The sequence below is a fragment of the Babylonia areolata genome, chromosome 9, assembly GCF_041734735.1.
Source record: "Babylonia areolata isolate BAREFJ2019XMU chromosome 9, ASM4173473v1, whole genome shotgun sequence".
NCBI classification, from domain to species: domain Eukaryota; kingdom Metazoa; phylum Mollusca; class Gastropoda; order Neogastropoda; family Buccinidae; genus Babylonia; species Babylonia areolata.
The window spans coordinates 27,761,577-27,776,748 of record NC_134884.1 but is presented as its reverse complement, the minus strand read 5'-3'; the positions used below and the strand labels follow the sequence as shown (position 1 = coordinate 27,776,748).

Sequence of the window (15,172 nt, the reverse complement as noted above, 5' to 3'; positions counted from 1 at the left end):
GTGCAATATATTGTGCATGATGTGGAAAACAGGGTGACAAAGTATCTGCTTGAAAAAAATGTGTTGCTGTGTTTTGAAGTCAGGAAAGGAGGGCAGATGTCGCAAACTGCAGGCAGTCTATTTCAAATGGATGGAGTAGCAAATTTGAAAGAACGTTCACTAAACGACTTCAGATATTGATTGAGCATATTCAGGAATTTTTTACTGGAGGTTAAGAGAGTACGCAGTGATGGGCGTGTGTGAAACATAGCACGTTTGACGGAAGAAAACCATCAAAGTACCGGAATACAAGAGTTGCCAGTTTGTATTGGCAATGAAATCTAAAGCGCTGCCAGTGACGTTTCGTTCAGATATGGTGTGTCATGTGTTTTCATTCATTTTGGTTGATGAGACATGCTGCTCTCTTGAACTCGCGGGAACTGGGAAATTTGTTCTGCGAGCAAAGCATGTTGTATCACAAGACAGCTATCAGACAGAAGAGCAGTAAAGTAGTTAACGAGCGTAACTTATGACAGGGTACTCGTTTCCATTATGTTTGGATTATATTGCACTTTACATATAAATATAATTTTATTTTACGTTTTAGGTTGATTTGAGAATGAGCAAGCTCTCAGGTTTTTCCATTGACTATTGTTGAAACTTTCTGTTAACGTTCAGCTTCTGTTTTTGAAATGTCAGAAAATCACAGTATTTAGGAATTTGTGTTGATTACGCCACATGAATTAAGAATTGCACACATGCAACTGAAACTGAGAGATTACACTGAATTCCTGTGAAGATTACAATGTGATCACATTTGAGGGTTGGCAGTTCTCCATATGGAACATGGATAATTTTGCTGGACAGGTGCTTTTGTGTGTTATGATTGTGTGGGTGAAGTGTCAATTGCACATCCATATCATTTACCTGACTCCCTCCTTCCTTCCCCCATCTTCATCTCGCGCCACTGTTCTCTCTACTGCTTTCAACTATTCTTTTGATGTCAGGTCGACCTCTTGTTCCTTCTTCCAGTTCCGTCCAACCAATTTCACTTTTCTTCTTTTATATATATATATATATATATATATATATATATATATATATATATTGAGTGCTTGGTCTGTTTTTGCCTTTTTGCACAGCTGCGTTTAATGACACAGTAAACGTTCTGCTACTGTGTTGTTATCAGACAGTATCTTTTCCTGCATGTAATGGTTAAGGTATGCGTGTTAAGTATGAAAGCATGTATGTGTCACTCACCCATATTCAGTATGAATGCATAAGCATATAACGCATTCAGACAAGACCAAATACGACATTTTCCCATTGATTATTCACATAAACGTGACGCATAATGCAATGGAACAATTTTATTGATAAGTGTTTATTTAAGCGTTACAAGCAATACACGGCAAAAACAGTTATCAAATAAAGCTAATTGAAATGACAGATGCGACGACGACAATGGACATGCATAGATGTAGATGTGGCTAATTGACGATCTTGATAAATATATAATACGCACGTAACCTTCCACAGATAAGGACTTGCAAAAGAAGAGGATGACTGCATCACAGGAATGATGGCGACACTGAGATGCTGAGGAAGAAGTGCACATCAACTGCACTGAGAACGTCACAGCAGCCTGTGATGGGTTACCCGCTGGATAACATTTACAGCAACGTGATACAGGACTGGACCAGAGATTAGAAAAGGTACAACAGACCACACGAGGCTGCAACTGAAGAACATGATTCGGCCCACAACCAGTCATAAAGAAATTTTTCTTGGGATTGACAAAAACATCACAAAAAATGATGACACTAATGTCTCTTTTTCACTGTCATGAGTTTCAGTTCAGTTTCAGTAGCTCAAGGAGGCGTCACTGCGTTCGGACAAATCCATATACGCTACACCACATCTGCCAAGCAGATGCCTGACCAGCAGCGTAACCCAACGCGCTTAGTCAGGCCTTGAGAAAAAAAAAAATGAAAAGAAATAAGTAAATAAATAATAGATAAATACATAAAAAAGAACTACTACTACTAATAATAATATTTGTAAGGCGCAAAAACTTAATGAAGTCAACTATAAGCGTACATAAATAAAAATATAAATAAATAGATAAATAAATAAAATAAAATAGAATCAAATAAATAAATAAAATAAAAAAGACAACAATGATGATAAATAAGCAAATAAATGTAAAACATGCAGACACACATTCAAACATACACACACATATGCATAACAGATATGCACCAAACATGCAGTTTCACAGACATGAAAACACAATCAAATACACATAAACGTACATGAGCCCAACACACACACACACACACACACACACACATTACCCTGCACCCCCCCTACCCCCCCTCCTCCACACAATCATTTCTAGGCTATGTATCGCAGCTTCCACCACACACACAGAGACACAAACACACACTGTCATGAAACGATATCGATAATAAGACCTTGAACTATTCAAGCTGAGTAAGTAGTGGTGAATGAAAAATGATCAATAAATAAGTAAACTTTATCTATGTCTAAAACAGCATCATCACAATTTAGGTTAGAGACAAACTCAATTGTTTGTCACCATTATCGCATTCACAGCTTTCAACATGCTTATAAATGTCTTGGTATTGGAATGGACAATGGCTTTTTCCGATCGATTCTACACACAGTTCTTTTGGGGAAAACGTGTTTTCCCCCTCTACTCTATTCCTAAGTGTTAAACTTGTTCTGGTGGCTTTGTACAACGGTGTGGTATTTTTACAGCTGGATAGAGGTGCATGACCACAGTCCTTCATCCTTGTCTGTCTCATGTCATGTTACACTGACTGGTGGTCCTCGTAGGAACTAAGCTGGACAGATGCTCAGAGATCGTTAATGTAACAGCGAAAGAGGAGGAGGATCGAGGACAATTCAGCGACTACTCATCGAGTCAGTCCTGGAGGAAACGCCTTCAAGCACCGCTCCAGACACATCTGAGAAAGGCAACAGCTGATTGCAGAGTGGACTGGCGACACTATAATGTGAAGGATTGTGCAAAAGCTAGCTTCTTGGTGGTGAGACCACGCCAAATGCCTTCAAGAAATCAAGAAAAGCAGCACCCACCTCTTTCCCGTCAAACGAGAAACACAAGTGGGCCGGCCAAAGTGGTTGACAGAAACAGGATAAAGAAGAAGACATTCATGTACTCTGGGGACATGCAGCACAAGCAGCAGCAGTAGGATCGTCTGATGACGTTACGTAGCCAGCTCCAGAACCGTCTGATGCGGGAGGAAACTGTCTGCCAGCCGCCATCTTTTTGTCCCATGTTGGTGACCTCCCTTGCTACATTCTGGGGTTCTGCAATTGTACACAGTCGACCGGTGTTAGAAATGGCGGAATTTGGCATAAAGTAGATAAAAATAAGAATAGAAATAAATTCTTCAGTTGATGAATACTTAACAAAGCTTTCCTTTTCTTTTATTTAAAAACTGTTACTACAACTTTTATCGAGATTTATGACTATGATTTATTACACTATCATTAGATTTTGATTTGATTTTGATTTTGATGTTGTCAGTGTTTGAGACCTGTGGTTGCAGGTCAGTTCACCGGTCGATATGTTGGCCATATCCACAGCTGCTTGCACTTGCAAGGTCTACTGATAGCAGTCCGGGTTGTACAGTGCTGGGTGGTTGGCCCAATGGGCGTCAAGTTTTTTTTAAATGCGTTCATGCTGGGTGCGGACACTACTGACTCTGGTAGGCTGTTCCAAACCGACACCACTCTTTCGGAAAAGAATGAACTCCAAACGTCTAGGCGGGATCTGTGCTTTACTAGCTTCTTGCTGTGGCTTCTGGTGTTGCATCTGTCATGCAGCTCGAAGTTGGGTCAGCTTGTGTCATAGATGCCAGTGATGTATTTGTAGAGGTCAATCATGTCTCCCCTGCATCTGCGGTGTTCCAGGTTTGGCAGCTTTAGAGTTGACAGGCGTTCTCGGTATGGTTTGTCTTTCAGTTTGCCAGTGAGTTTTCTGGCTCTGCGTTGAACGTCTTCTATCTCTCGTTGGAGGCTTTTCTGGCATGGCTGCTAGACTGAGTGGCCGTACTCCAAGACTGGTCTCAAAGTGCTTTGTGAAGCTGGATGAAGGTATGCTTGGTGAGATGGTCAAAGGATCGCCATATAACGCCCAGGATTCTGCTGGCCTTCGATGTTGTCTGTGACACATGGTCCTTGAAGGTCAGTTAGCTGTCCACTACTACCCCAAGATCTTTCTCCGCTCTGGTGGTTGTCAGGACATGCTTGTTGTTTGCTTGGGTCCTTGCTCTTCATGAAGTAGGTCTGGTCGATCTCTGAGTGGCCTAGTTTCAGGACACAGTATTTTTCCGGGTGGAAGTTAAGAAGCCAAGCTACTGACCACTGGTGCAGTCTGTTCAAATCTTCCTGGAAGGTCTCTCGGGCATTTTGCTCGTTGCTCTGGGCGAATAGCTTAGTGTCAATTGCAAAGATTCGGACCTTGCTCTGTACCTGGCGTGGCAGGTCTTTGACGTAGATGACGAAGAGTATGGGGCCAAAGACGCTGCCTTGGGGGATTCCACTTGTGACTCGTGCCTCATCTCACTTGCCATAATCATAACACAGTGTGCCTGTGGCAATTACCCCTCATCATCATCATCACCATCGTCAGGTAACTCAGGTCAGGTAACATATTCTTTGTGGTCTTTGTCTTCGATAGTGTTTTACACATGTGTTTGTGTGACGTCTTCTTTAAGGGTGTGACGCGTTTTTGTTGTTGCTGAGAGAAGGAGGAAGGTATAACTGAACTTGGAGAGGGGAAGAGGGGATGGCATTGACTTTGTATGTAGCACTGCACAGTAGTGTTGTGTTTATTACATGTATTATGCATGAGTAATCGAAACGCCTTTATCCGCCATCATATGATTCTTTCCAGTCAAGGTTCTTCAAGGTTATTTCCTTTTAGATAATGTTCATGTCGGGCGCCCGAATTTGTTACTTGTCATGTGCATTATGAACATCTACACTTCTGAGCGTTGTGCTTCGCGTGGATTGTGGGTGTTCGTGTGAAGTGTTGGCGGGGCATGGACTTCTGTGCTGTGGTCGGGGGGACCAGGAGAGGTCTGTGCTTTACTTTTGTTATGTGCTGGTTGTGACTTCAGAACATTGAAAGAAGTTATTTAAGTCATGACCTGACCTCCTTTAGTCTCCTGCATTAATAATTTTTATGGTTTTGGAAAGCCATAGTTTGGAATATTTTGTTAATCAGGGCAATAGTTCCCTAAAATGAATTGCAAGTAATGTTTGGATATTAGTAACTCAAGTATAATATTTTTGAAGCACTGGGACGTGCTGATGTGGATGATAATTATGAATATAAAAGGCTTTTGAGTACTGGATGGTGTTGTACACAGTTATGTAATAATAACTGAAAAGTTATAAATATTGTATAAAACTGAATTGGTTAAATAAAAAGAGAGAATTTCAAAGTTGTTAAGACTGAGGGCTGAGCCTGTGAAAATGTGTATGCATGTTTAAATGTTATCAGTGAATAAGTGTGAATCGAACATGTGAGCTTCTGACGATCATCAACACTTGGTTCGCCTGTATATCCTTACAATATAAGTGATACTAACATCGTAGTTGTCAGCAACAGTATCATCATCACCATCACCATCATCATCATCACCTGGTGCTTCCGAAGTATTGAAGGTCTTCCGCTCTTTCTGTTCCTGGTCGAGTTTCTCCCGGTGGTAGTGCCCCCTGAGCATGGTCACTGTGGCCAGCAGAGACAGACCACTCTGCAAGAGGAGCAGGTCCACATAGACAGCCAGCCGGGAGATGCTGGTGGACGTCGTGGGCATGCTGTCGTTGACGAAGCTCAGGAAGATTGACAGCGACACCATGATGGACACCTGTCAGACAGAATTGGATGTCATTAGTATCAGTAAGATGTCATTGTGATGGTAATGCTCATCAAAAACGGGCGTACTTTTAGCAATGCAGAAAATGATCAAACAAAAAGTGGGTGCCAAAAAAAGGAGACTATACCTAATATATAAAAATGAAATTGCCCTTCTGAGAAAGTTTTGTACATTATATATTTCAAAACAAATGGTATCATTTTCAAGAAACCATGCAAACAGAGAATGTATGAAATGAAGCATTTCTATGACAAAAGCAGGCAAAGAACAGGCATGAGAAGCCTTACAATTCTGAAAGAAAACACGCTTTCGTTCTGGTGCAGCAGTGATGTTTGTTGAAAGTAGCAGTATTGCAATGATTCCTTTGTGAAGATGACACCTCAGGATAATCTAAAGGAGAATAACATTGAAACTTTGCCTCATCTTCCTTATTTCCTTGACCTTTCTCCCTGTGATTTAATTTTATTTCCCCGTTTCAAGAATTGCTTTGCAATTTGCTGATTACAGCCCCAGTCGGCTTTCGGAAATAGTTCATCGCTAGTTGTTACATGTTCCATTAACGACCTAAGAAACTGTTTACAATTTTTTTTCATATGCAGAATCATGAAGAATATTTAACATCCATACGCTCTTTTTTGCAGTACGTGTCTCTTATCAAATGCACCCTTCTATCTCATTCTTTAGGATGACGTCAGCAAGTCAGTAGATTCATCTTCCTAATTCCCAGTCACTCAACCTCCAGGGCTATGAAGAGATGGCTGCGAAGAATGATACAGGTGGTAAAAAGGATGCACCATAGTAAGGGTTTATTTCCCATTGCATCACCTAACACTTGAAAAAGCTGGTTCCCAATGAAAAGTGGAAGTCTTGGAAAGCAATTTTATGCCATCAATGCCTTTCAGTTCAAAGCATAATTATCATGTTTTAACTGAATTAACTGCAAAGGCCATCTTAGGAATAAAAACACGTCTAAAAACAACATCTAGATGCAAACCACTTTGACTTTTTTGCTGTGATCAGTGACAGAAAACTTATCAGTCCACTTCCAGAGGAGTTCCAATGATTTACCAGTGAAACTATTCCATTTTTTTTTTTTTTTTTTTCTGAAGGACACTTTCTGTCTATATTTCTTTTTGGAGAAGGGGGGGAGGGGGATAACGTAAAAGAAGACTTCCTTCCTGTCAGAGAATTTTGCGAGCAAATCTTGATTTTATCATTTCCCAAGGAACTGACCTGAAAGGAGACCTTTTCCCCACACTGCATGGGCAGTAGGAAGCCACAGGCCCCAGTGACTGACATGATCATCATTGGAACCAGAACCGTGAACACGTAGAAGAGGAAGTGACGACGAAGGGTCAGCTGGAACTCCACGAAGCTAGCGTCATAAACGTTGGAGCTGATAATAATAATGTCAGAAGAGATGATTTTCTCCACTTCCCACTCCCCGGACTTTTCGATCAAGTCGTGTAAAGGAAACTTCAACACGCTTCCTGTCAGATTAAGGTTGTCACCAAAAGGTGAAGTGAATATCACCTGAAAAGCAAACGAGTTGGGTTATGTCCTGTTCAACGTCGTTCAGATTATTAGGTCATCCAGATAATGTGAGGAAATATTCTATAGCTTACCTGACTTCTGTCCAGCTGATTTAAACATCAGCAGAAAAAGTGGAGGACATTGGAGAAAAGGAAGACAAGATGAAGAGGAGGACATACAGAAGAAAAATGACGATGATTAAAAAAAAAGAAATGATAAGGATGAAGGGAAAAGAATTTTTTTTAAATCTCTCCTCTCTCTCTCCCTCTCTCTCTCTCTCTCACACACACACACACACACACACACACACACACACACACACACACAACAAGGTGTAAACATAGTAACCTTACCTTACAGTGCTGGGTGTCAAAGGGGTAGTAGGTGACGTCCACCTGGCAGGTAGTGCTGAGATGCAGAGATAACTGGCCCGTGCACTCTCCATTGTAATAGACCAGAAGATTGTCATAGTGGTTCATCACCTGTTGGACAGGACAACATTGGGCACAGGTGGTGTTCGTAATAATAGTGAAAGTAGTCGTTGCAGAGGAGGTATGAACAAGTTGCTGAGCCAAACCTTGTATGTGTGCACTTTAATCTTAATGCACCACATCTATAGTTATCTAATTTTCCTATTGTTTACCTGAATATTGTCAGCTGTATTGACAGTCATAAGTCTAGGAGTCCAGATCTCCTCAGCTCTGAATCCCACGTGGTGGATGCCTTCTCCAGGAGATCCCACTTCTGTTTTATTCCATCGCAGATCAGTGTCTGTCCAAACTGTTGTCAGACTGACCATCGTCTTCAGTAGCTGCAGAAAGACGATCACCAGCAGAAAAATGATCGACCATTTCATCATACATAGAATACACTAAAAAGTTGTGTTTGTTTGTTACTAATTGATCACAGTCCAACTGACGTGAAGGCCATTTCAGGGAGAAGGCAACTGAAGAACATCATGTGTCCCTAAACATTCTCATTTGTCTGTTCCTTCACAGTATGTTTTACTGTTATACGTGTTTACCTGGAGTTTCAATGGAGTTGCAGCTTCTTTCCTGTGCTGTCATTAATTTTCTGGAGAAATAATTTAACGATGTTGAAAACTCGAGCTCTTTGTGGTGTTTCGTGGAGTTGTGTATGACAAAAACAACAACAAAAAACAAGCAAAATTCTGTGGCTTCCAAAAGTTTATTTTGCTTCTCCAGAAAGAACTAGATAGAGTTTCTTTGCAAAAATAAAGAGTGGTCATTTGTGCAAACAGTTCAAACTAAAATGACCATGATTATATTTATCACATCTGTCATATTTATTTCGTCCAACGTTTCGAAGATGGTCCACGAAGCTCTTTCATCCATACAGCTGTGAATGTCTGTAGTGTCTTAATCGACAGCAGTGAAAACAACACTATGCTGAACAAGCAGAGAATCATAGAAAACAAAAACACCACCACCAACAACAACAAGAACAATAACAAACAAAAACAGCACGTCACTGGACTCTATCCTTTGTAAAGAACATGATAAAGGATGGAAATCAGTAAAGTGTACACAACCTTCTGAACATACTCCCGGTCTTCAAACGAAGGTGGTGGGATTTTAGGGAGGTTGTGCAGGCCCATTTTCGTCGGGACTGGTTATTTTTAGCGAGAACCGCGTGTTGCATGCGCGTCCCCATTGCCGGTTTTTCTTGATCACTGAAATGCTTTACTTTTGTAATGTAAATCGCCTGTTCAGACAAAAGGATTTTGAACTATTTCAGTGAGTATTTTTGCAAGTTTACAAGTTATTTTTTGTATTATAACGACACCAGTTATTTGCTTTAATCTTCCATGTTTACTTTAGCGGTTTTCTTGTTGCTGTTGTTTTTTGTCAGATCTCTGCCGTTCAAGTATTCGAACTGATCTATCTAAGATTCAACACAGAGCCTCACTTGGCTTCGACTTTGGAGAGACCTGACACACCGATTATCAATTTGAAGCATAATTTTATCCACAGCACGCATACTTTTTCATGTCTTTGTGAAATTGAGGAAAGGGGAAATTGTTGTTTTGGACAACTGTCGACGGGATCTATCATATATATTCCGTTTCAAGGCATCTATAAAAAATAAAAATCAATAAATCAATAAATAAAAGATTTTAAAGTCATAAACGTACCGCGTTGTTTTCTTTAAAAGGCTTTGTATGTCGAGTTCTAAAGACCTTTTTGACAACGTAGTTTTTGTTGTTTGGTTCAGTCTGTGCGAGTAAAATGATGTGATCGAACTCTGCAGAAACGTTGTCTGAACAAAGGCAGTGCACACCCAGAAAAGCTTGTTACGGTGTGGTGGTGGACTGCCCATGATGTAATATGGCCTTTTTTATCACTCTGCAAGGGACGAAATGTTCCGAGCGAAAGCGTGTGCACAATCTCACTAATATTAGTCCGCAAGGCCGAGGGGGTTACCGTGCACCACCCCCTCTCCCCCCAACCTCCCACCCCCCTACAGGAAGCCACATGATTCAGTATCTTGAAGGTAATTATGAGGCCAAGGTGGGGCGAACCTGATGTTTTTAGATGTAATAAGATTTTGTCTATCATCAAATAGCAAAAAATTCAAGAATGTGATTTTATGGGGGTGGATGGGTCAACTTTACCTCAAAACTGACTAAGCACGTTGGGTTACACTGATGGTCAGGCATCTGCTGAGCAGATGTTGTGTAGAGTATATGGATTTATTTGAACGCAGTGACTCCTCCTTGGGTAACTAATACTTATATTGTTACTATAATGCAGTCTGGGACTTCCTTAACCTCTGATGGTGGGAGATTGTTTCATATTTGCTCTTTCTTGACGCTATTTCTTCTATCTTCTTTCACGATAACCGGGCTCACTTTGACAGATTCACAAAAGAAATGTAAATGTGAAATCATACCAAAACCTGTCCACTAGTTCATCATCAACAGCAAACAAGAGCACAATATAAAATCATCACCTCCATGAAATTACATTCTTGAAATTTTTTGCTATTTGAGGATAGGAGAGCTGGACAAAATCTTGTTACATTTAAAAACATCACGATGGCCCCACGATGTTCTCACAATTACCTTCAAGATGCTAAATCGTGTGGCTTCTTGTGGGAAACAATTGTAATATCATCACGGAACACTCTAAATACGTTTTAAGCCAGCCTGCTTTATTCTTATGAGTGTAGGGGTGAAGGTGGTATATGCTCGGTGGGTAAACTTCATTTTCATGACTTATATCGCTTATTTGCATTATATATACAATACATTTTGAACGAAAATTCTTCAAAGCAGTATTCATTATATTCTGAAGCAGGAGAACATGAATGTTAGCCACAAAAACCATACGATTTTGCGACTTAAAGGCGATTCCTGGCAAAACAGCATTTTGGGGATAGGGGAAGCAACTTGACCAGTGTGACTCCCCAATGGTTCGAATGTTCATCCAAACGTACTGAAATGATTCATAGAAGACCCCTGCAGGTCTCTGTATGAAAATAATTTCGAAAAGAATGATGAAAGAAAACTACAGGACAATTTTACATTAATTCGTCGAAGATTTTATAGTAGGCCAATACAAGCTTTATTTGTGAAGGAATTAAAGAAGATATTTCAATTCTAATTATTTGTTGGTATAGATAAGACCCCATTACAAAAGAAAACATATAACATGTGGTGGTTTCATTATAAAGATATGATTTATGGGGGTTTGAAGTTGAGCTTGCCTTAAATTTATTGACCTGTGCGCGAGAGGGTACCCTTATGCCAAGGGCAGTAACTCTAGTGCGTCCCTATTTTTTTTCTTGAGAAAATTTTAAAATGAGTTCAGCAGATCCCGAAGAACAATTTAAGACCAGTCTTCTTCATTCCTGGAGGTTTGGGGGTGGGGGTGGAGGGGGGGATACACGGTAACCCCCTCGACCTTGTGGACTGTATTAGGATGGGAGCGGGGCATAGACATTTTCGAACATTGAGATCTTGAACAAATATCTATTGAGGAGAATGTATCATCTTTTCTGGCAGACATATTGTTAGAGGTCAAGAACACTTATACATCTAAGTATGCCAATGGATAACTCTTGTTGTGGCATTAAATTGTCAAATGTCATATATATATATATATATATATATATATATATATATATATATATCTTGCTCAATCCCAAGGTTTTAAAACTGGACACCGCACCATGACCTGTTGGGCTCACTGGATGAAGCAAGTTATGCAATTATAGAAGAAATATTAAATCCAGGCCCAGATGTCTTTGTAGTTTCATAATGGAATGGCAAACACAACAAAAAACAGTCGTTGTTAGTTCTTTAACCTATAAAACTATAAAGAAGCAAGTGAAAGTTTTGGATACACATGCGTGTGTCTGTGTAGGCAGCCTGTTTTGCATTTGACTCAATGCTTGTAAAGTGCTTTGAGCACTGCAATACTCGTTTTACAACCACTGATTTATGCTTTTTGCACGAGTCACAGACCTACGTGTGTACATAACATGGATATTTTCTAGAAGCACTGTCATATATAATGCATTCATTCAGTTTCAGTTTCAAGGCGTCAAAGAGTGCGGAATGGTCCACATACTTCTGCTTGAAAAAGCAAAGTAGATGCTTTACTTTCGCATAGACCTTACGCGATGTTCACACATTGAGAGTCTACCATATACCACTTTAAAAAAGAAAAAAAAAGGGGGGGGGGATTTAAAGATAATCATCTGAAATAAAAATAAGCTTGATGTGAAATATACAAACCAAGTCAATACATAAGTAATAAATCAAAAAGGTACAAAAAGACAAATAATTAAAAGTTCATCAATGAAATCAATCCACAAAATAATGATAGAATATGATAAATTACAATGGCCCACGTTCAGCAAAATTGCGTGCAAACAGACACACACACACACGCACCTACACACACATCCCACCACCACACCCTCACCTCCCTCCCCCACCCCCCGGCCCCCCATTCCCCCCCACACACACTGCCACATACCTGATAAGCAGCGTTCAGATCAAAGATGGCGGCCAAGGTGAACATCACGTGCACTGAAAACTGTTCTCCCTCTTTCTGAAAAGGAGCAAAATGGCCGCTGTAGTTGCTCAACAAATGAGTCCTCAGAGCCTCCAAACGATGACGATAGGCATTTGGCGATTCCGCGGAAATCGATCCCATAGACAGCAAAATAAAAAGTACTGTGACACACAATCCTAGTTTGGAATACATCATTTTTTACACCTTGAACTATGCCCTTCTACTTTAGAAGTTTCTTTATTGTGCCCCTTCTGGATATCTCTTCTTTGTTTCTGAGAACTTTCACTGTGAACAGTGCAGATATGTTCACGCCCACAGAAACAAATCACTGGTTCTCCAGGTCACTTAATTATGTTCTCGCTGATTTATCCAAGACGTTGTGCCCACTGAGTTTTGAAAAACAATCACTGTAGTGTGATGGTTGTCCAGTCTCACCTTACATAATGCATCTGACATCGCGTCTATGTTCAATGCGCCAATGTAACACTTTCAATTTCCTATCGTTAGGTCCTTGTGAAGAGCTTCATATGCATACCATTTGATTTCTGGATTTTTTTTGCAGTAAATGACTACCTCTTCTGATATTGATACGTAGGCGTAATTCCAGATTTAGCATCAGATTCTACCCGGCGTACCTCACAGAATGTTAAATTATTACTGAACCGAAGGCAAAGGAAATCCAAGCTGCTTCCTCCTCGACCTATCCCTCAGTTTCTGCGGAAAGTGACTCCAACACTTTCAGCGTTTGCAAAACAATTGGGCTGATTCCTATAGAGCATGCAGCTTGCATTAACACATAGTAACAGTGGCTTGTGACACGATTGATTCTATGACAATGTACACCCTCTCACTGTTTCTCCCTTTCTCTGGTGACCACGTTCATTCATTATTTCCTGCTATTTGTCAGATGTTTGTGGCAGAAAGCTTTTATCGGAATTTGTTTACACACCTCTGAGCCACATTGATATGCTTCGTTCAACACAACCAGTTGTGCCTTGTTTGCAGATGAAAATGGGAAAAAGGGGGGGTGGGGGAGATGGTATTGCAGCTAGGGAGGATTCCACATTTGTACTTGCACACGTTATCCTGTGTCTGTTTGATTTGCACACATTATCCTATGCCTACCCGGCATACCTCACAGAATGTAAGATTGTTGTTGAACCGAAGGCAAGCAAAATCCTAGCCTCTTACTCCTCAACCTGTCCCTCATTTCTGCGGAAAATGACTCCATTCATCGTTTATGCAGCATTTGCCCCACTGTTGGGCTGTTCCCATGGGGCATGCAGCTCTCATTAACACATAGCGACAGTGCTTTGTGACACAAATTGTTCGATGGCAATGTACACCCTCTCACTGTTTCTCCCTCTCTCTGGTGACAGCGGATATAGAGAGAGAACGAAAGGACACATACCCACGTTCATTAATAAATTCCTGCAGTCTGTCCGAGGTTTGCAGCAGAAAGCTTTTATCGGAATTTGTTTACACACCTCTGAGCATCATTGAAATGCTTCGTTCAACACAGCCAGTTGCACTTCGTTTGCAGATGGGAAATGGCGTGGGTGGGGAGGAGATGGTTTTGCAACAAGGCAGGATTCTGCGTTTGTACCTGCACACATTATCCCGTGTGTGTGCGTCTGTCTGTCTCTGTCTCTCAGTCTCTGTCTCTCTCTCTGTCTCTCTCTCTTTCACTCACTCACTCACCCTTGCTCTCACTCTCGCTCTCTCTCCCTTTCATGGTTAGGATTACTGTATGCATGACTAACGAAGATTACCCTTTTATTTTCTTTCACTTCATTTCGCCATGAGCACGCATACATTTATTCGTGCATGCGCGCACCTTACAGTGATAATCAATAGGCTTTGGCCTACTGTGTATTGCTGCAACCTGTATTCACCCAGTTTGCTGATTATCGATCATTCAGAGAAACGTGAGTTTTCAAATGCATTCAGATATATAACTATATCCAGAATAAATCAACACAAACAGAAGTATTGTCAGACATATTGTTGATGGCACCAAAAAAGCTGAACTAACATCAATCATGATTGTATCATCAAACCAAAACGAAAATATAATAAAACTTAAATATATTACGTCTTTTGTAATCAAACAACTTTGTGTGGGGCATTTTAAGTGAAATACTACTTACTGTGCATTTGTAGACAATTAATTTCCTGTTAACTCACACAAACAGTAACTTCCAATACAATACATTATACATACCAATGTGGGAAACAGGATGGCAAAATTATCTGCTCGAAAAATATTTTAGTAGTAGTAGTAGTAGGTTAGGGACAAAAGCAAGCTTTGAAGCTTATAAATAGTCCCTTCTTTGGACGGGCGCAATAGCCGAATGGTTTGAGGGTCCCGGGTTTGAATCTGAGTGACCGCGCCTGGTGGGTAAAGGATGGAGATTTTTCTGATCTCCCAGGTCAACATGTGTGCAGACCTGCTAGTGCCTGTACCCCCTTCGTGTGTATACGCAAGCAGAAGATCAAATACGCACGTTAAAGACCCTGTAATCCATGTAAGGGTTTGGTGGGTTATGGAAACAAGAACATACTCAACATGCACACCCCCGAAAACGGAGTATGGCTGCCTAAATGGCGGGGTGAAAACGGTCATAGACGTAGGGGCCCACTCGTGTACATACGACTGAACGTGGGATCACCAACTCT

General features: G+C 40.7%; 1 protein-coding gene across 1 annotated transcript; it reads right to left on the bottom strand.

Moving 5' to 3' along the window:
* Positions 1-2,759: 2,759 nt before the first annotated feature.
* LOC143285810 (neuronal acetylcholine receptor subunit alpha-7-like) lies at positions 2,760-12,762 on the bottom strand. The gene is made up of 6 exons (XM_076593241.1): positions 12,455-12,762; positions 8,092-8,259; positions 7,802-7,930; positions 7,149-7,448; positions 5,681-5,906; positions 2,760-3,336 (listed from the first exon to the last, which is right to left on the bottom strand). Exons 1-6 carry the CDS (start codon positions 12,686-12,688, stop codon positions 3,113-3,115), a joined length of 1,281 nt encoding a protein of 426 aa, XP_076449356.1. The 5' UTR covers positions 12,689-12,762; the 3' UTR covers positions 2,760-3,112.
* Positions 12,763-15,172: the final 2,410 nt, after the last annotated feature.

Coding starts and splice junctions, on each gene's coding strand:
- LOC143285810 (XM_076593241.1), bottom strand. CDS start 12,688: ATGATGTATTCCAAACTAGGATTGTGTGTCACAGTACTTTTTATTTTG. Junction 7,449..7,801: donor TTGACACCCAGCACTGTAAG/GTAAGGTTACTA, acceptor TTTGCTTTTCAG/GTGATATTCACTTCACCTTT. Junction 5,907..7,148: donor GGGAAAAGGTCTCCTTTCAG/GTCAGTTCCTTG, acceptor TCTGTCTGACAG/GTGTCCATCATGGTGTCGCT.